At 48.1% G+C, this 20,838-nt stretch overlaps 1 protein-coding gene across 1 annotated transcript in view; it reads left to right on the top strand.

Moving 5' to 3' along the window:
* Window positions 1-449: 449 nt before the first annotated feature.
* The window catches only part of CDH13 (cadherin 13), a 566,033-nt gene continuing 545,644 nt past the window's right edge, over window positions 450-20,838 (top strand). The window contains exon 1 of the mRNA XM_077451210.1: window positions 450-562. Coding sequence (XP_077307336.1) covers window positions 479-562 — 84 coding nt within the window. The 5' untranslated portion in view covers window positions 450-478. The remainder of the gene's footprint in view (window positions 563-20,838) is intronic.

The raw sequence follows: 20,838 nt of genomic DNA, 5'->3' as shown, positions 1-20,838 counted from the left end.
AGGACAACGAGCATTTTAATGAACATTTGAAGGGTCCAAAGGTTGACAAACCAGTTAGGACAAGACGGTAATGGGTTCTTCATAGCGGCAAGGAAGCAATTAGTGGCACTTCCAGCAGAACCTTCTTCTAGGCGGAAGGTAAACAATATAAATCGATAACAAGTAGTAACATAAACAACACCCCCGTAATTGTTGTGTGTTGTCTTAGAGCTCGCCACGCACAGATTGGCCCCTTTCACGTGGTCTCAGGTGTAGAATACAGCCGGCGGTGCCACACATTTAAATCTTGTAACGTCCTTAGCAGTTGGGTCCCCGTAGTTGGTTTTCTTTTTCTTTTTTTTTAACTTTCACAAACTATTTTTCTACAGCTTTTTGAGCATTAAAACATAAAAATGGTTGGACGTCATTGCTAAATATACTTTTTTTTTTGATTGTTATCTTTCAGAACATGCTTAAAGTTCCAAGACATCTCTCACCCATGCGACACAGGAGATCAATCGTGGCACCTCCGGTCTCAATTGCGGAGAACCAGCGAACGCCATTCCCAAAGATTGTGGGCAAGGTAAGACCCGGCCGTGGTGTAGAAGTGGTGACTGCTGCTGTTTTTTTTTTGGTGTGCAAATGAGAAGCCAAAAATGATCAGATCTTCGGGGGGCTCTTCAGTCCGTTGACTTGGAACAAACGCCTTCATTTCGACTTTTTGACATTTTGAGCTCTTTTACGTGGACGGCACGTGGACTGGTCTTCTCTTGGGGTTCTGCACAGGACTGCTAGATGGATGTTTCCATCACTGGGGGGGCTCGGGGAGAAGTCCGGAGACAAGTGATAAATGTAAATAATACCCCGTCCTCCATAGATGTTGTACATGTGAGGCTCAGCTTCTGGGTCCTCCTAGGTAAAGCATCTCAATGGGGGGACATGACTGTAAGTCTCTCTGGCTGTGAGGAGGATCAAGATTGATTGTCTGTCTGGATTTAAATCAGCGAGTTTTTGTTTGAGAATTATTTTCATTCTTCTAGAACAGCGATCTCCAAACTGTGGCCCTTTGCTTGCATTTTTCCAGCCCTTCGGGTACTATTCACCCCCCTGACACCAACAATGGGGCACTATTCCTCCAGCTGATATAATGGTGGAACACTATTCCTCAGACTGATACCAATGATGGGGCACTCTTCCTCCCACTGATACCAATGATGGGGCACTATTCCTCCCACTGACAGCAATGATGGGGCACTATTCCTTTCACTGTCTCCAATGATGAGGCACTATTCCTCCCACTGACACCAATGATGAGGCACTATTCCTCCCACTGACACCAATGATGGGGCACTATTCCTTTCACTGACTTCAATGATGGGTCGCCGTCCCTCCCAACTGACACCCATAGAGGCACTATTACTTTCAGTGACACCAATGATGGGGCACTATTCCTCCCACTGACACCGATGATGGGGCACTATTCCTTCCACTGACACCAATGATGACGCACTATTCCTTTCACTGTCTCCAATGATGAGGCACTATTCTTCCCACTGACACCAATGATGGGGCACTATTCCTTTCACTGACACCAATGATGGGGCACTATTCCTTTCACTGACTCCAATGATGGGGTACTATACCTTCTACTGACACCCATAGGGGCCTATTTCTTCCACTGCTAGTAATGATGGGCCACTATTCCTCCCACTGACACCATTGATGAAGCACTATTCCTTCCACTGCTACCAATGATGGGGCACTATTCCTTCCACTTATACCAATGATGGGGCACTATTCCTCCCACTGATACCAATGATGTGGCACTATTCCTTCCACTTATACCAATGATGGGGCACTATTCCTCTCACTTATACCAATGATGGGGCACTATTCCTCCCACTGAAACCAATGATGGGGCACTATTCCTCCCACTGATACCAATCATGGGGCACTATTCCTTCCACTTATACCAATGATGGGGCACTATTCCTCCCACTTATACCAATGATGGGGCACTATTCCTCCCACTGATACCAATGATGGGGCACTATTCCTCCCACTGATACCAATGATGGGGCACTATTCCTCCCACTGATACCAATGATGGGGCACTATTCCTTCCACTTATACCAATGATGGGGCATTATTCCTCCCACTGACACCAATGATGGGGCATTATTCCTCCCACTGACACCAATGATGGGGCACTATTCCTCCCACTGACACCAATGATGGGGCACTATTCCTCCCACTGACACCAATGATGGGGCACTATTCCTCTCACTGACACCAATGATGGGGCACTATTCCTCTCACTGACGCCAATGATGGGGCGATATGCTTACCACCATTACTAATGATGGGGCACTATTCCTCCTCCTACTGACCATAGGCGTTATGTCATTTTCTTACACCCACTGCCCACAAAGTCTAGAACCATTGCATACTCCCACTGACGCTGGGGCATTTTCTACTCTCACTGGCCACAGCTTGCCCCCACCACCCTGAAGTCTGAAGGATAGTGAACTGGTCCTTTGTTTAGAAGGTTTGGAGAGCCCTGCTCTAGATTACAACATTTCACCCTCCCCTACAACACTTCACTTGCAGCATCACCTGCTGGTGGCATATGGTAGTGAGTTGTGACCATTAAAGCACAAGTTCCTTATTTCTAGCAACAGTTCTGCTTTGTAACATTTTAGTTTTGTGACATATTTTCTGCGTGTGTTTTTTTTTTTTCTTTTAATTACAATTTCTCCCTTTTTGTTTTAATTATTTCTTTTTTTATGTCTTTAAAGCTCTATAAAAGAAAATCGTTTTTTCTTATTTTATTTATTTTTTGTTTTCCATAGAAAATTTTGTTTTTCTCAAATTGCATTCTGGGTAATGTTATGGGGTCAATGTAGAAAAACAGCACTTAGCGGAGTTTTTTTTTTGTATTGAATGAGGTTTCCGGAATGCAAGAAAAATCCCTGTTTGCTTCTTGGATGCTCTTTTTTCATTTTAAAGTTTTTTTATTTTTTATTTTTATTTTTTGTAATTGGCAAAGTGAGAGAAGAGTTTCAGTGAGTTATATGTAGTCTTGCTTGATCGGAAAGTATGAACTGCGGGATCTTTTGACTTCATCTTGCGGTCTGAACTGTTATTTGATCAAATCATCAAAATGCTGAATCAAACAACAAGAAACAAACGCCTAGTGCATTATCTACAGCGCTTTATATAAGAGATATAAGATACAAATTATACTGCTTTCATTTTGACTTTGACATTTTGATCTGTTACATTGGAGAGCGTGTCAAGTGATTTTCTCTCGGAGTTCCATCATGGATTGCTCTTGTCTGGGGACAAGTGATAGATGTGTATGACAACCCATTCTCCATAGACGTTGTGCCTGTGCACTCAGCTCCTAGGTCCTCCTAGGTCCTCCTAGGTGAAGAATCTCGACAGAGAGACATTACTGCATTATCTACAGCGCTCTATTTAAAAGATACAGATTATACTCACAAACCAATGATGAATGGAAGCATATTGCCAAAACAGAAGTCTGCCTTTAGACCTATGAGGTATGGATGCCATAACCAGCTGACGTGTTTCGGGGTGGCAGCCCCCTTTCTTAAAGCAGTGACTGTTGAGTCAATGACAAGGAGTCATTGCTCTGAGAAAGGGGGTTGGTCCCCTGAAACACGTCAGATGGTTACGTCATCCATGTGGACCGATGAGGTTGGATAGCCACTTCAATACCGGGCGTTTTCTCCCCCTTCCTGCCCAGGCCAATTTTCGGCTTTCGTTGCTGTCGCACTTTCAATGACAACTGCGTGGTCATGCAACACTGTATGCAAATTAAATTTTTATCATTTTTTTGAGACAGATAGAGCTTTCTTTAGGTGGTATTTAATCAGCAATGGGGTTTTTTTTGTTTTGTTTTTTGCTAAACAAAAAAAAAAAGGCCAACATTTTTCTTTGTTTCTGTTATAAAATTTTGCAAATAAGTCAGTTACTTCTTCATTGATGTGCGCTGATGAGGCTGTACTAATGGGCACTGATGAGGCTGCACTGACGGGCACTGATGAGTCTGAACTGATGGGCACTGATGAGGCTGCACTGATGTGTATTGATGAGGCTGCAGTAGTGAGGTGACGCTGATGGGCACTGATGAGGTGGAACTGATGGGCACTGCTAAGCTTTACTGGTGGGCACTGATGAGGTTGCACTGGTGAGGTAGCACTGATGGGCACTGATGAGGCTGCCTGATGGTCACTGATGAGACTAAACTGATGGGCACTAATGAGGCTACACTGATGAGGCTGCATTAGTGAGGCGACACTGATAGGCACTGATGATGCAGCACTGATGGGCACTAATGAGGTGGAACTGATGGGCACTGATAAGCTTTACTGATGGGCATTAATGGGCACTGATGAGACTGCACTGGTGAGGCAGCCCTGATGGGCACTGATGGGGCAGCACTGATGGGCACTGATGAGATGGAACTGATTGGCACTGATACATTTTACTGATTGGCACAGATGATCAGTGATAGGTGGCATTGATGGGCACTGATAAGCTGCACTGATGGCCACTGATGAGGCTCCACTGATGGGCACTGTTATTTGACATTGATTGGCACACTTATGGGCACTGATGAGACAGCACTGATGGAGCAGCACTGCTGGGCACTGATGAGGTGGAAATGATGGGCACTGATGGGGCAGCACTGCAGGGCACTGATGAGCTCGAACTGATGGGCACTGATAAGCTTTACCCAATGGGCACTGATGCGCAATGATGAGGCTACACTGATGGGCAGTGATATGTGGCATTTATGGGCACTGATGAGCTGCACTGATGAGCACTGTTATTTGGCATTGATGGACACACTTATGGGCACTGATGAGACAGCACTGATGGGGCAGCACTGCTGGGCAGTAATGATGTGGAAATGATGGGCACTGATGGGGCAGCACTGCTGGGCACTGATGAGGTGGAACTGATGGGCACTGATAAGCTTTACCTGATGGGCACTAATGTGCACTGATGAGGCTACACTGAGGGGCAGTGATAGGTGGCATTAATGGGCACTGATAAGCTGGACTGATGGGCACTGATGAGGCTGCACTGATGGGCACTGCTATTTGACATTGATAGGCAATAATGAGACAGCACTGATGGACACTGATGAGGCTGCCCTGATGAGACAGCACTGATGAGCACTGATATTTGGCATTGATGGGCACTGATATTTGGCATTGATGGGCACTGATGGGGCTGCACTGATAATCATGGCACTGATAAGGCACGTCTATGGACGCCCCCTCACAGAATGAGAGAACTGCACTGTAGTCATCTTTCGGCTATGGACAGGTAAGTGGTTGAAGGGTGGTCACAATTTGCTCTACTAGGGGTAAAAAAAAAAAAAAAAAAAACTTTCCTGAGGAAGCCTTTCCCAACACCTCCTTATGGAAATTATCATCAGATCTCGGGGGAACTCCTGCTAATAATTACTATGTACAGCAGACAGTACATTCATGTGATCAGTGAGAAGAATTCTCCTTACACTTGGGGTCATTGGGAAGTAATCCCCCCCTTACAGAGAGCTGAAGACCCCAATGGTGTCAGTGGGGACTTATCTGCGAGGCAGAATTTGCTCATTGCTCAAGGAACCTCTAGCAACCTCTGGAGGAACCCTGGGGGAGGGGGGGGGGGGATCCATGGAACTCTGATTGAGGAAAGCTTCCCTGGAGAAATCCAATGTTCCCCGGAGCCCCGATGCTCAGATGTTGTGCCCATGCTTGCTGTTGAGTGGCATCTTTTGTTGTATTCCCGAATGTAGGCGTCTCATTCGTCTATTAGAGTCTCCCGCCACGAAAAGATCACATTTATCCTCCACTTAATTTACGAGGGCGTCGGAAAGGCGCGCAAATAACTTTTTATTTTCCTCTCCTGTAATGCTATAATTACACGTTCTTAGATGTGTACGAATGTTCTCACACGTCCTTTTACTGCCGATAAGTCCACAAAATTGACCTTATTGTTAAGTGGAAGACCAGCCAAAATATATCATGGTTTTCCGGTAGAGGCGGAATGGATTGGATTAGGAAGACTCTCCCACGCGGCACTCACTTTCGGCAAAGTGTGTCGGCATGACCTCCATCTCTACACAACCGGAACGAGTAAGAGCCGGCAAGGAGGATTCTGAGAGTCTTCACAATCTACATACCTGACCCCTTTCTTCGTTTTTTTTCTTAGCAAATTTAATTTGAACTTTATAGAAGTCGTGAAGCTCATGCATAATTCTGAAGCCACGCTCGTTCTCTTCTCTTTTGTTTAATTGGTTCCTTGGTGGCCACTTCTCCACCTCTCCGTGTCACCGCTCCCGACTGAAGCCAAATCTGTGATTTTATTTTTATTAAAGTGGTTCTAAAGGCTGAAGGTTTTTTTTTTTTTTACCTTCACGCATTTCTATACATGAAGGTAAAAAAAAACTCATATGTGGTCCCCCCCCCCCCCCTCCACCCCAGGCCCTGGGCATTCTGGTATCATGTGGGATGGGGGGGGATGGATTTGTGTTGGGTGTGGGATTTTGGGGGGCAGCAGGGGGGGGGGTAAGAATTGGAGGGGAATGTTTTGTTGGGGGGGGGGGGGGTGGTAGGAAAGGTGATTTGGGGGATTTGATTTGGAAGGGGGGATGGGGGAAGAAGATTTGTGCTTGGAAGGGGGATTTGGCGTAATTGTGCTAAAAGTGATATGGTAGAGGGGGAAGGGATTTGTGCTAGGAGGGAAAATAATTTTTTTGGGGGGATAGTTTTTGACAATAGGGATGATTGGGGGGGGGGGGGGTTTGTTCTAGGAGGAGGGATATGTGGGGGGGGGTGAAATTTGAGGATTATAGTATTTATGCTAGGAGGAGTGATTTTTTTTGGGGGGGTACTGGGGGGACTTGGGGAGAGAGAGAATTTGAGCTGGGAGGGGGGATGGGGGTTAAAGATTTGTGCTGGGAGGAGAGATTTCAGTATGGGGCTGATTTGTACTGGGAGGAGGGGGAATTTATGCTTATATTATTGCTCAATTTTTCTTTTTGTGGGGGGGGGGTAGTTTTGCTGCCACATAATGCTCACATATCTTGGGGGGTAGGGGGGTTAGTGTTTGGCATGTTTGCCCCCCCCCCCCATGCTTACCTGAGCCCGATCTCGATCCAGCAATGTGCATGAAAGCATTGGCAGGGTCCCTTTCCTCCTCATTGGCTCCCCCTTCTGTCAATCACAGCTGGTGAAGAGGGAGTGCGGGGGGGTGGGGGGGGGGCCGGGCCAAGCTTTGCTCTGTGTGTTTTATGAACACAAAGGTCCGGCTCAGGAGCAAGCATGCACAAATGACCCCAAAGCAAGCTGCTTGCTCCGGAGGAATTCTGCAGGGGGGGGGGGGGAGGGGGCAGTAGCGCCAGTGGGGGACCCAAGAAGAGAAGGATCGGGGCTGCTCTGTGCACAGCCATTACACAGAGAAGATAAGTATCTTTTTTTTTTTTTCATTTTTTTTTTTTTTTTTTTACAGAGTAACTTAATTTTTTGTTGAGAAAAAAACATTCCCCTCTGTGTGATCTCTGTACATTGCAAGGATTATAACGAACTTTGTTGCAAATTCCTAGCCTTTGTTATTCTGTAGAAATCCCTGTGTGTTTCTCGGTGCCCATAGCACTTTTTTTTTTTTTTATGTGTTTTGACTGTCTTTGTTCAGCTTTTATTATTAAAACCATTTATGTTTCAAGCATTTTGTTTGGACGGTTTATCATTGTCATAGTGTTTTTTGTTCAGTACTTGGTGCACATTTTTACGTTGTGTCCAGCTCACTAATCAGCGCAGCTTTTTTTTTTTTTTTTTTTTTTTTTTTAGTTTTTATGGTGTTGTATATCACTTTGAGCTGCAGCTATAGCACTTTATTTAATAGCACCGTTTTTTTCTTTACCAAAAGTATTGGGACACCTGCCTTTACACGCACATGAACTGTAATGGCCTCCCAGTCTTAGTCCGTAGGGTTCAATATCGAGTTGGCCATAGGGTTGCCACCTCATCCCTTTAAACCCGAACACATATTAACTACACGGGTTCTGTAACTGATTAACCGCTTAAGGACGGCCTCCTGCACATATACGTCGGCAGAATGGCACGGCTGGGCACAAGCACGTATCTGTACGTGGATTTTTAAGTGCCCAGCCGTGGGTCAGGAGCGCGCCGCCTGAGGGCCGTGGCCGCGGGAACCAGCGGACCCGATCGCCGCTGGTGTTTCCCGCGATCGGGTCACAGAGCTGAAGAACGAGGAGAGGTCTGTGTAAACTTCCTACTGAGCCTGTCACTGATCGTCTGTTCCCTGTTATAGAGAAAGACGATCAGTGACGTCAGACGCCAAGCCACGCCCCCCCTACAGTTAAAAAAAACAAAACACATACACACACTTTAAGTGGAGGGCCACCCTGAAAAAAAAAAAAGACATTAAAAATTAGAAAAAAATCTGAAAAAAAAAAATTAAAATACATTATTTTTTTAACTTTCCAGAAATGCCTGTTGCTAGGCACATCATCCTAATCTGCCTCTTCCTCCTCCGCGGAGATCTTCTTTCTTCTCTCCTCCGTGCGGCATCTTCTGGGTAATGGGTCGCGCTGTGTTCTGGGAACTGTGTGTCCCAGAACACGGCGCGCCCCATTCACAAAGAGCTGCGCGACTCGCGCATGCGCAGTAGGAAACGGGCAGTGAAGCCGCAAGGCTCCACTGCCTGTTTCCCTTAGATAGAATGGCGGCGCCGAGAGCCGAGGGACAGGTCGGCCTCGGGTGGCCGACATCGCGGGGCGCCCTGGACAGGTAAGTGTGCTTAATAAAGCGGGAGTCCGCCGTTTTTTTTTTTTTTAAAAGCCAGCAGCTACAAATACTGCAGCTGCTGACTTTTAAAATAATGACACTTACCCGCCCAGCGCGCCCGCGATGTCGGCACCCGAAGCCGATCTCTCGATCGTCTCTCGGGTGCTGCCGCCGCCATCTTGGGTATGGGAATCAGGAAGTGGAGCCTTGCGGCTTCATTTCCCAGTTCCCTACTGCGCATGCGCGAGTCACGCTGCGCAATAAGGATGGTCCCCGCTGTCTCTGGGATCCGTGTGCTTCCCAGCAGACAGCGGGGGACCTTCGGAAAGGGGCGTAGATCCTGCGGAAAGGGGCGTAGCTTCTGCAGATATCTATGCCGGAAGTGGGCGCAGATACCTGTACTGTACAGGTACCTGCACCCCCCTCCCCCCTGAAAGGTGCCAATTGTGGCACCGGAGGGGGGGGTGGGGTTCCAATGAGCGTAAGCTCCACTTTAGGGTGGAGCTCCGCTTTAAGTCAGCAGCTACAGTGTTTGCAGATGCTGACTTCTAATTTTTTTTTTTAAACCGGCCCTCCTCTTTAATCCCTCCCCGCCCCCTAGTGGTTAACCCCTTCACTGCCAGTGTAATTTACAGTGCATTTAAATAGCACTGATTTCTGTATAAATGACAATGGTCCCAAAAATGTGTCAGAAATGTCCGATGTGTCCGCCGTAACGTCGCAGTCACAATAAAAATCGCTGATCGCCGCCGTTACTATTAAAAAATTAAATATTAATAAAAATGCTATAAAACTATCCCCTATTTTGTAAACGCTATAACTTTTGCGCAAACCAATCAATAATCGCTTATTACGATTTTTTTTTACCAAAAATATGTAGAAGAATACGTATCGGCCTAAACTGAGGGGAAAAAATGTTTCTTTTTATATTTTTGGGGATATTTATTATAGAAAAAAGTAAAAAAAATAGAATTTTTTTCAAAATTGTCGCTCTATTTTTGTATATAGCACAAAAAATAAAAACCACAGAGGTGATCAAATTTCACCAAAAGAAAGATCTATTTGTGGGGAAAAAAGGACGCCAATTTTTTTTTGGGAGCCACGTCGCCACGACCGTGCAATTGTCAATTAATGCGACGCAGCGCCGAATCGCAAAAAGGGGAATGGTCCTTTTGGCTGCAAATTGGTCCTGGGCTTAAAGCGGAGGTCCACCCTAAAGTGGACCTTCCGCTCATTGGAACCCTCCCCCCCTCCAGCGCCACAATTGGCACCTTTCAGGGGGGAGGGGGGTACAGATACCTGTACAGTACAGGTATCTGCACCCACTTCCGGGATAGCTCTCTGCGGAAAGGGGCGTAGATTACGCCCCTTTCCGCAAGTGCCCGCCCCTTTCCGCAAGTGCCCCGCTCCCTGCTGGGAAAACACACCAGAGGCAGCGAGGACCGTCCTTATTGCACAGCGCGACTCGCGCATGCGCAGTAGGGAACCGGGAAATGAAGCCGAAAGGCTCCACTTCCTGATTCCCATACCCAAGATGGCGGCGGCAGCACTCGAGAGACGATCGAGAGATCGGCTTCGGGTGCCGACATCGCGGGCGCGCTGGGCGGGTAAGTGTCACTATTTTAAAAGTCAGCAGCTGCAGTATTTGTAGCTGCTGGCTTTTAAAAAAAAAAAAAAAAACGCGGAGTCCCGGTGGACTCCCGCTTTAAGTGGTTAAGGTGGTAATTAAACTCACTTGGTGCCTTACCCGCATTAAATTAGCCTGATGCCCCGTACACACGATCAGAAATTCTGCCAGCAAAAGTGCGATGAGCTTTTGGTCAGACATTCTGACCGCGTGTACGCTCCATCGGACTTTTGCTGGCAGAATTCCAGCCAGCAAAAGATTGAGAGCGGGTTCTTTTTCCGGTCGGAGAAAGTTCCGATCCGAAATTCAGATCGTCTGTGCAAATTCCGACACGCAAAAATTCCTACGCACGCTCCTTGCCATTATATACACTGGTGGCCCCCGTGCTCCAGCTGAAAAAAAAAAAAAAAAGCCCTCACTTTAAACCACAGACAGAATCTTGAACAAGAGTCCAAATCTCATTTGTAATTTGGATAATTTTTGTTGGCCTGATTTCGGCTCGGCGGTTGTAGAAACCCATCGCCCAGCAGCCAACTATTAGACACCGCTTGATTGTACCACAGCTATGGTTTAAGCGGCACTAATTGTCACAACAGCCGTGGGGGGGGGGGGGGTCAGACCTGTCCCAAGCAACTAAACGGCGCGGCTCTACGCGTTCCGCTCGATCGCAGCCGCGGCCCGGCGCGCCAGTTTGGAGGACGTTCGGAGAGCTGTCTTTTGACAAATCGCGTAGGGGATATGAAATCTTAAGGGATCCTAATAAAAATGATAATGTTTTAAACACAACATTGGCAGCTATCGGCTCCGTGTCCAGATGGCACGGGTGACAAGCGGCGGAGGGGTTATTGATGCGACTCTTTTTTTTCCCGGGCCGCCAACACAATCGGGCACGGGGAGGGGGAGGGGGGGGTGGGGGTGATATTCCATCTTTCGGTCCCTATCCATATGCTTCTTTTCCAATGTATTGGTCCACATGGTGTGAGAAGTATGAAGCAGCAGGATGCACAGTTCCACTTTAATTAGGACGATGGGCCGTTTGGCACCGCGCCGGGCGCGTTGATGGATATGTATTGGTTGTCTATGACAAGCTAAGCCGTGTTTATCTGCCCGCTTACCACTTATCACCCAATGCCCTTCCCTCATCGATGGAAGGCATGACTTTTTTTTTTGTTGTGTCTCTTAGTCGAGTCCCGGGAAACAAATATTCTTCTACAAAAAAAAAGAGGAAAATTGAGAGGTTTACGTAAAAGTATACTATTACACCGGAGATGTGTGTGTGTTTTTTTTAAGAAATCTGTTTTTTTTTTTTTTTTTAAAGTCTGTTGAAAGTCTCTTATTGATGTTCTCGGCCCTGTAATTTAGAGACACTTCCGTAATTTGGGAAAAAAAAAAGAAAAGAAAAGTTGCTTTCACTGCAGATAACAATCCAGATTTTTTTTTATTTTTTATTATTATTATTATACAGAATTTATATGGTGCCAACAGTTTGCGCAGCGCTTTACAACATGGAGGGCAGACAGAACACTTACAATACAAATCAATACAGGAGGGGTCGGAGGGCGCGGCTCGTTAGAGATGTTTTTTAGGCTGAAGGTTTTTTTTTATCTTTTTAATCTTTTTGTAAAATGTAAATGGTTTGTACAAGCAAAATCTTAAAGCATTCAGAGAGATTGGTATGGCCAGAATTACGAGGGCCTCCTACTGAAAGTAAAGCAAAAGCGGGCATGACTTTTTTAATTAACTGCATAAGTCGTTCACATTTACGTGGGTAAAGTAGCTCTTTCACCATAGTAGGGGTCTTCACTAAACGAGGACCAGTTTATTGTCCTTCAGACTTTAGGGGGGGGGGGGGGGTCGGACTAATGCAAGTGGGAGTAGAAATGTCCTGGCGTCCAGTTGGAGTAAACAGCGCCCCATAGTTGGTGTCAGTGGAAGGAATAGTGCCCCATAGTTGGTGTCAGTGGGAGGAATAGTGCCCCATTGTTGGTGTCAATGGAAGGAATAGTGCCCCATTGTTGGTGTCAATGGAAGGAATAGTGCCCCATCATTGGCGTCTTTGGAAGGAATTCTGCTCCATCATGGGTGTCAGCTGGAGGAATTCTACCCCATCATTGGTGTTGGTGGAAGGAATTATGACCCATTATTGGTGTCGGTGGGAGGAATAGTGCCCCTTAATTGGTATCAATGGTAGGAATTAAGCTTCATTTTTGGTGTCAGTGGGAGGAATAGTGCCCCATCGTTGGTGTCAATAGAAAGAATTATGCCCCGTCATTGGAGTAAGTGGGAGAAATAATGCCCCATTGTTGATGTCAATGAAAGGAATTATGACCCATTATTGGTGTCGGTGGGAGGAATAGTGCCCCATAGTTGGTGTCAGTGGAAGGAATAGTGCCCCATCATGGGTGTCAGTGGAAGGAATTCTACCCCATCATTGGTGTCAGTGGGAGTAATATTGCCCCATCATTGGCATCAATGGAAGGAATTATGCCTCAATGTTGATGTCAGTGGAAGGAATTGTGCCCCATTGTTGGTGTCAATGGAAGAAATTATGCCCCATCATTTTTATAAGTGGGAGAAATAAATGCCCCATTGTTGATGTCAATGGAAGGAATTATGACCCATTGTTGTTGTCGGTGGGAGGAATAGTGCCACATTGTTGGTGCCAGTGTAAGGAATAGTGCTCCACAGTTGGTGTCAGTGAAAGGAATAGTGCCCCATTGTTGGTGTCAGTTAAAGTAATAGTGCCCCATCATAGGTGTCAGTGGAAGGAATTCTACCCCATCATTGGGGTCAGTGGGAGGAATATTATCCCATCATTGGTATCAATGGAAGGGGTTATGCCTCAATGTTGATGTCAGTGGAAGGAATTGTGCCCCATCGTTTGTGTCAGTGGAAGAAATGATGCCACATTGTTGGTGTCGATAGAAAGCATTATGCCCCATCATTGGTATGGTGTCAGTGGGAGGAATATTGCCCTGTCATTGGTATCAATGGACGAAATGATGCCCCATCGTTGCTGTCAATAAAAAAGAATTATGCCACATCATTGGTATAAGTGGGAGAAATAATGCCCCATTGTTCATGTCAGGTGGAAGGAATCATGACCCATTATTGGTGTCAGTGGGAGGAATTGTGCCCTTTTGATGGTGTCAGTGGATGGAATAGGGCACCAAGGGCCATATAAAGGCAAGCAAAGGGCAGCCTCGGGACCACTGCTCTATAATAACTCTTCTTCATCTTTTTCATTGTATGTAAATATTAGATTCCAAGTAGAAGCAATGCGCCATCATTGAGTTACTGAGGAAGGAGGTGGTGCAGGAATTCCAATATCCAAAGAAGGCTAGCAGAGAAACAACCCCAAAGCATCACGTTCCACCTCCATGTGTGACTGTACGGATAGTGTTCTTAGGGTCATAGTCAGCATTTTTCTTCCTCCAAACACAGCGAGTCGAGTTAATGCCAAATAGCTCAATTTTGGTCTACTTTGACCACATCGCTTTCTCACAATCCTTCTCTGAATCATTTATATGTTCATTGGGAAACTTCAGATGGGCCTGTACATGTGTCTTCCTGAGGAGGGGGACCTGTACATGTGTCTTCCTGAGGAGGGGGACCTGTACATGTGTCTTCCTGAGGAGGGGGACCCGTACATGTGTCTTCCTGAGGAGGGGGACCTGTACATGTGTCTTCCCGAGGAGGGGGACCTGTACATGTGTCTTCCTGAGGAGGGGGACCTGTACATGTGTCTTCCTGAGGAGGGGGACCTGTACATGTGTCTTCCTGAGGAGGGGGACCCGTACATGTGTCTTCCTGAGGAGGGGGACCTGTACATGTGTCTTCCCGAGGAGGGGGACCTGTACATGTGTCTTCCTGAGGAGGGGGACCTGTACATGTGTCTTCCCGAGGAGGGGGACCTGTACATGTGTCTTCCTGAGGAGGGGGACCTGTACATGTGTCTTCCTGAGGAGGGGGACCCGTACATGTGTCTTCCTGAGGAGGGGGACCTGTACATGTGTCTTCCCGAGGAGGGGGACCTGTACATGTGTCTTCCTGAGGAGGGGGACCTGTACATGTGTCTTCCTGAGGAGGAGGACCTGTACATGTGTCTTCCTGAGGAGGGGGACCTGTACATGTGTCTTCCTGAGGAGGGGGACCTGTACATGTGTCTTCCTGAGGAGGGGGACCTGTACATGTGTCTTCCTGAGGAGGGGGACCTGTACATGTGTCTTCCTGAGGAGGGGGACCTGTACATGTGTCTTCCTGAGGAGGGGGACCTGTACATGTGTCTTCCTGAGGAGGGGGACCTGTACATGTGTCTTCCTGAGGAGGGGGACCTGTACATGTGTCTTCCTAAAGGGGGGCCTGGTGGGCCCTGCAGGACTTCAATCCATGGTGGTGTATTCTGTTACCAATGGTTTGTTTGGTGACTGTGGTTCCAACTGCCTTGAGATCCTTCACAAGCTCCTCCCGTGTAGTTCTGGGCTGATCCCTCACTTTTCTCATCATCATCATCCTCGCCCTATGAGGAGAAATCTTCCATAGAGCTCCAGACCGAGGGCGGTGGTTATTTCATATTTCTTCCTTTTGTGAATAATCGCCCCAACAGTTGTCTTCTTCTCACCAAGCTTCTTGCTGATGGTCTTGTAGCTCATTCCAGCCTTGTGCAGGTCTACAGTCTTGTCCCCGATGTCCTCTGACAGATCTTTGGTCTTCCCCATGATGGTGAGGATTTAATGGAAGGAGATTCTGTGGACAGGCGTCTTCTATACACATAACGAGTTGTTGTTAGGAGAACCTTCTTACATTGATAGGACTAATCTGTGTACCACATGAGCACCTACTGTAGCCAGTCTGTGGGGGGCAGAATTATTGTTGGTTGGTCGGGGATCAAATACTTATTTTACTCACTGCAACTCCATTTATAACATTTGTATTGTGTTTTTTCTGGATTTTTGGTTGATATTTGGTTCATATTCTGTATAGACCCTTCAAATATTTGTACAGTAACTGAGAAAACTTACATAATCTGCAGGAGACCAAATCATCATGTATATAGTTCATGCATACATAGAGTCACACAGAAATGAAAACAAAGAAATATCAGATAGTAAGTGATGATGTGCGATTCATTTTGGAATGATTATTATTATTATATACTATAGATAATATAGTCAAAACTTACCGTGTTTAGAAGGTGTTTCCCCCCTTTCTTTGAGCTCTGAGGAAGAGGGGGACACCCTGGAAACACGTCGGCGTCTGCAGAACTCTGGGACACCTGCTCGTTCTTTCAGGAGGAGCGCCACCTGTTTGGTTGTTCTGTTGGGATCTTGTGATGGGCTTCATGTTCTGCATTGTTTGTGAGAATTTCATTCCAAAGAAATGGAATGTTGGGTAATGCACAAGGCCGGTGCTCCTTTTATATCATTGTAACGATGTAAAAACTTCCATATCTAGAATTCTTCTTTGACTTTTTGAAACTTCTTAAAACGTTCCATTTATTGTCATCTATTTAGTACTTTCTGGTTTGGCACTAATAAAAGGAAACTCGGGGGGGGTTGGGCGGCTGTCAGTGGACGGTCTATCTAGAGGAACGCTCCCAGCAGGGACGGCCTTCGCAGCCACCAGGATGTCTCCAGTGTCTTACAAACAAGCTCTTCCCTGACTTCCATTCCCTTTCATGTAGACCCCTCGCGGCTCACGCCTGCGGCACGCTTTGGCTTTTAAGGCACAGCTTGAGCTAATGACTCAGAATGTCCGCAGCAAACTTCAGGACCCGTCCGCGCCGAGTGCAGCGCGACCAGATTTTGAACGCATTCCCACTGCATAGACGGTCCAAAATCAACGTTAGCCAATCAGCATAGATTACATCATTGCAGGGAGTTGAAGTGCTGCGGAAAGTGAGAAAATACAACACACATCTCTGTCCTTCCCCGTGCCAAAGACTCCTTCCACACAAGTGCGACTTGTCATGTGACTTTGGACACAACGTCGCATAACAAATTGCAGCTCAAGTGTGGTCCTGCTCACCTCTTCTCCTGCACATGTGTGACCCTGCTCATCTCCACCTCCACACATCAGTGGTCCTGCTCACCTCCACTCCCACACATGTGTGGTCCTGCTCACCTCTTCTCCTGCACATGTGTGACCCTGCTCATCTCCACCTCCACACATCAGTGGTCCTGCTCACCTCCACTCCCACACATGTCTGGTCCTGCTCACCTCTTCTCCTGCACATTTGTGACCCTGCTCATCTCCACCTCCACACATGAGTGGTCCTGCTCACCTCCACTCCCACACATGTGTGGTCCTGCTCACCTCCGCTCCTGCACATGTGTGACCCTGCTCATCTCCACCTCCGCACATGAGTGGTCCTGTTCACCTCCATCCCTGCACATGTGTAGTCCTGCTCACCTCCATCCCCGCACATGTGTGGTCCTGCTCACCTCCATTCCTGCACATGTGTGGTCCTGCTCACCTCCATTCCCGCACATGTGTGGTCCTGCTCACCTCCGCTACTGCACATGTGTGGCCCTGCTCATCTCCACCTCCGCACATCAGTGGTCCTGTTCACCTCCATCCCCGCACATGTGTGGTCCTGCTCACCTCTGCTCCTGCACATGTGTGGCCCTGCTCAACTCCACTTCCGCACATGTGTGGCTCTGCTCATCTACACCTCTGCACATGTGTGGTCCTGCTCATCTACACCTCCGCACATGTGTGCTCCTGCTCACCTCCACTCCCACACGTGTGGTCCTGCTCACCTCCATCCCCGCACATGTGTGGTCCTGCTCACCTCCACCTTCGCACATGTGTGGTCCTGCTCACCTCCATCCCCGCACATGTGTGGTCCTGCTCACCTCCACCTTCGCACATGTGTGGTCCTGCTCACCCCCACCTTCGCACATGTGTGGTCCTGCTCACCTCCATCCCCGCACATGTGTGGTCCTGCTCACCTCCATCCCCGCACATGTGTGGTCCTGCTCACCTCCATCCCCGCACATGTGTGGTCCTGCTCACCTCCATCCCCGCACATGTGTGGTCCTGCTCACCTCCATCCCCGCACATGTGTGGTCCTGCTCACCTCCATCCCCGCACATGTGTGGTCCTTCTCACCTCCACCTTCGCACATGTGTGGTCCTGCTCACCTCCATCCCCGCACATGTGTGGTCCTGCTCACCTCCATCCCCACACATGTGTGGTCCTGCTCACCTCCATCCCCGCACATGTGTGGTCCTGCTCACCTCCATCCCCACACATGTGTGGTCCTGCTCACCTCCATCCCCACACATGTGTGGTCCTGCTCACCTCCATCCCCACACATGTGTGGTCCTGCTCACCTCCATCCCCGCACATGTGTGGTCCTGCTCACCTCCATCCCCACACATGTGTGGTCCTGCTCACCTCCATCCCCGCACATGTGTAAAAAAAAAAAACATCAGCTTAAAGAACCGAGCCTGAAAGTATCGGTTTCAGGTATCAGTGCAACCCAAGTACAGCCGGTCCTCCCCTTTTGAACTAATAGGACACGGACCCGGTACAGGAGGGCAAGCTGTACTGCCTTATTATCAGCCCTGGTGCACGGGGTAATTAGGGTGTGCCCAGGCACACCCAGCACACCCCATGAACATGCCTACGCTAAAGCGAACTAACTTCATAATCATAACTCTTCCCTGATCCAAACTTAGAAAAAAATAAAAGCCGTAGTATTTAGTAGTGTGGCTGCCGTGGCTGGTTTGAGGCCAGCATTCTGCAGTCCAACGTTTTGACAATTTGGCTGAGAGGCAATGACCATCCAATGAGGACCCCTCACCAGGATCTGAAAGGAAGGCTCTGGCCGTTCTATCTGCTCCAAATGCTTCTTCGACTTTCCCGAGCGCCCCGCTGTCTTCTCCTAGATCCGGCTGTGTCTAATGAATTGGGCCGCGGTCGTTTTCGCTGCGCAGCTCTCCCGTAAACTGTAAGCCTAACTAATTAAGCAAACTGGGCATGGTTTGTGGGTGATGATTGGAGTCTTACAAGGTTGTTCTGCAGGGCATGAAATGAACTTGGCACCACTTCACGGTAAACAAGTTGTTTACTAAATTGTGCAGCTGCTAGTCCCTATCTAACTGGCAAGGACCACGCGTTTCGTCAATTCTGTTATGTCTGTGGGCTATGATTTATACATTGTAAATTACTTTTCAGGTGTAATTATGAAAAAGCTAATTTTTTTGCAAAAGATAAATCGGCTTTCAAGTCTGCCCAGGAGGCCCGTTACTGTATTATGTTATAGGAATATATAGCATCTGCGGGGTGTGCGCTAAATTGGTGCCTTTCCTGTGACATCTGGGGGCTTTGAGACAAGGCCGGGGCCAGCTCTCTTTTTATGTGTTAACCTCTTGCCGAGTGCAAAACGTAGATACATGTTGCAGTTTGCAGGTGGTTTCTGGGATTATGGCTGAAGATATCAGCCATAACCCCGGTAAGGTTTTTTGCAGCGGGTGGCCTGTACCATGTCCCCAGTCTCTGACCATCTCCTGTACCATGTCCCCAGTCTCTGACCATCTCCTGTACCATGTCCCTAGTCTCTGACCATCTCCTGTACCATGTCCCTAGTCTCTGACCACCTCCTGTACCATGTCCCCAGTCTCTGACCACCTCCTGTACCATGTCCCTAGTCTCTGACCATCTCCTGTACCATGTCCCCAGTCTCTGACCACCTCCTGTACCATGTCCCCAGTCTCTGACCACCTCCTGTACCATGTCCCCAGTCTCTGACCACCTCCTGTACCATGTCCCCAGTCTCTGACCATCTCCTGTACCATGTCCCCAGTCTCTGACCACCTCCTGTACCATGTCCCTAGTCTCTGACCATCTCCTGTACCATGTCCCCAGTCTCTGACCACCTCCTGTACCATGTCCCCAGTCTCTGACCACCTCCTGTACCATGTCCCCAGTCTCTGACCACCTCCTGTACCATGTCCCCAGTCTCTGACCACCTCCTGTACCATGTCCCCAGTCTCTGACCATCTCCTGTACCATGTCCCCAGTCTCTGACCATCTCCTGTACCATGTCCCCAGTCTCTGACCATCTCCTGTACCATGTCCCCAGTCTCTGACCACCTCCTGTACCATGTCCCCAGTCTCTGACCACCTCCTGTACCATGTCCCCAGTCTCTGACCACCTCCTGTACCATGTCCCTAGTCTCTGACCATCTCCTGTACCATGTCCCCAGTCTCTGACCACCTCCTGTACCATGTCCCCAGTCTCTGACCATCTCCTGTACCATGTCCCCAGTCTCTGACCACCTCCTGTACCATGTCCCCAGTCTCTGACCATCTCCTGTACCATGTCCCCAGTCTCTGACAATCTCCTGTACCATGTCCCCAGTCTCTGACCATCTCCTGTACCATGTCCCCAGTCTCTGACCATCTCCTGTACCATGTCCCCAGTCTCTGACCATCTCCTGTACCATGTCTCCAGTCTCTGACCACCTCCTGTACCATGTCCCCAGTCTCTGACCACCTCCTGTACCATGTCCCCAGTCTCTGACCACCTCCTGTACCATGTCCCCAGTCTCTGACCATCTCCTGTACCATGTCCCCAGTCTCTGACCACCTCCTGTACCATGTCCCCAATGCTTTACAAAGAGGTGGCAGGGGACGTTCCCCTTCCCCCCTCCTCCTCCTGCCACTCGCCGGTCTTTCTCGGGCTTACTGTTTCTGCCAGGTCTACCCCATGGGCTCATGGGCTATCAAAGAGTAGTTACTCTTTGATGAACTCTATGGCCTCGGAAGACCAGAGCGACGCCATTACATCACTTCCGGTCCGTACTGGAAGTAAGTAATTTTTTTTGTGTAACCTCTTGCCGACCGCCCTACGTACATTTACTGCGGGTGTTGCGGCGGTGGCTCTTGTACGCAGAATCACTTACAGGTACGTGATTCTGCACTTCTGGGCTTGGGACGCACGCGGGCACCGCCGGCGACCCGCTGCGATTGAGCACAGTGGGAGCCAATCATCACGTCCCACCAATCATTTGAGGCACAGGCAGAACAGCGATCTGCCTACGTAAACAAGGCAGATCGCTGTTCTGTGGCAAGGGAAGGCAATGATCCTGTGTTTCTGCTAAGCACAGATCACAGATCTCTGTCTTCCCACAGTAAACACACCTCCCCCACACAGTAACCAAGGGACACAGTGAACCCTTTGATCGCCCCCGATGTTAACCCCTTCCCTGCCAGTGTCATTAATACAGTGACATCGGGGCCATTAAAGTCCCATTTAGGAGGAACAATTTCTCCATTTTATTTATGTCATTGGGATGTGGCCCCACCTCAACTTTTCTGTATCTATTAGTACAGTAACAGTGCATTTTATTTTTTTTTTTATTTTTTTTAGCGCTGATC

Source organism: Lithobates pipiens, unplaced genomic scaffold (genome assembly GCF_037356315.1).
Source record: "Lithobates pipiens isolate NorthernLeopardFrog02 unplaced genomic scaffold, aLitPip1_a1.2 Scaffold_10, whole genome shotgun sequence".
Lineage (NCBI taxonomy): Eukaryota > Metazoa > Chordata > Amphibia > Anura > Ranidae > Lithobates > Lithobates pipiens.
Note: the sequence above shows the minus strand (reverse complement) of the source record. Positions and strands in the feature narration are given on the sequence as shown.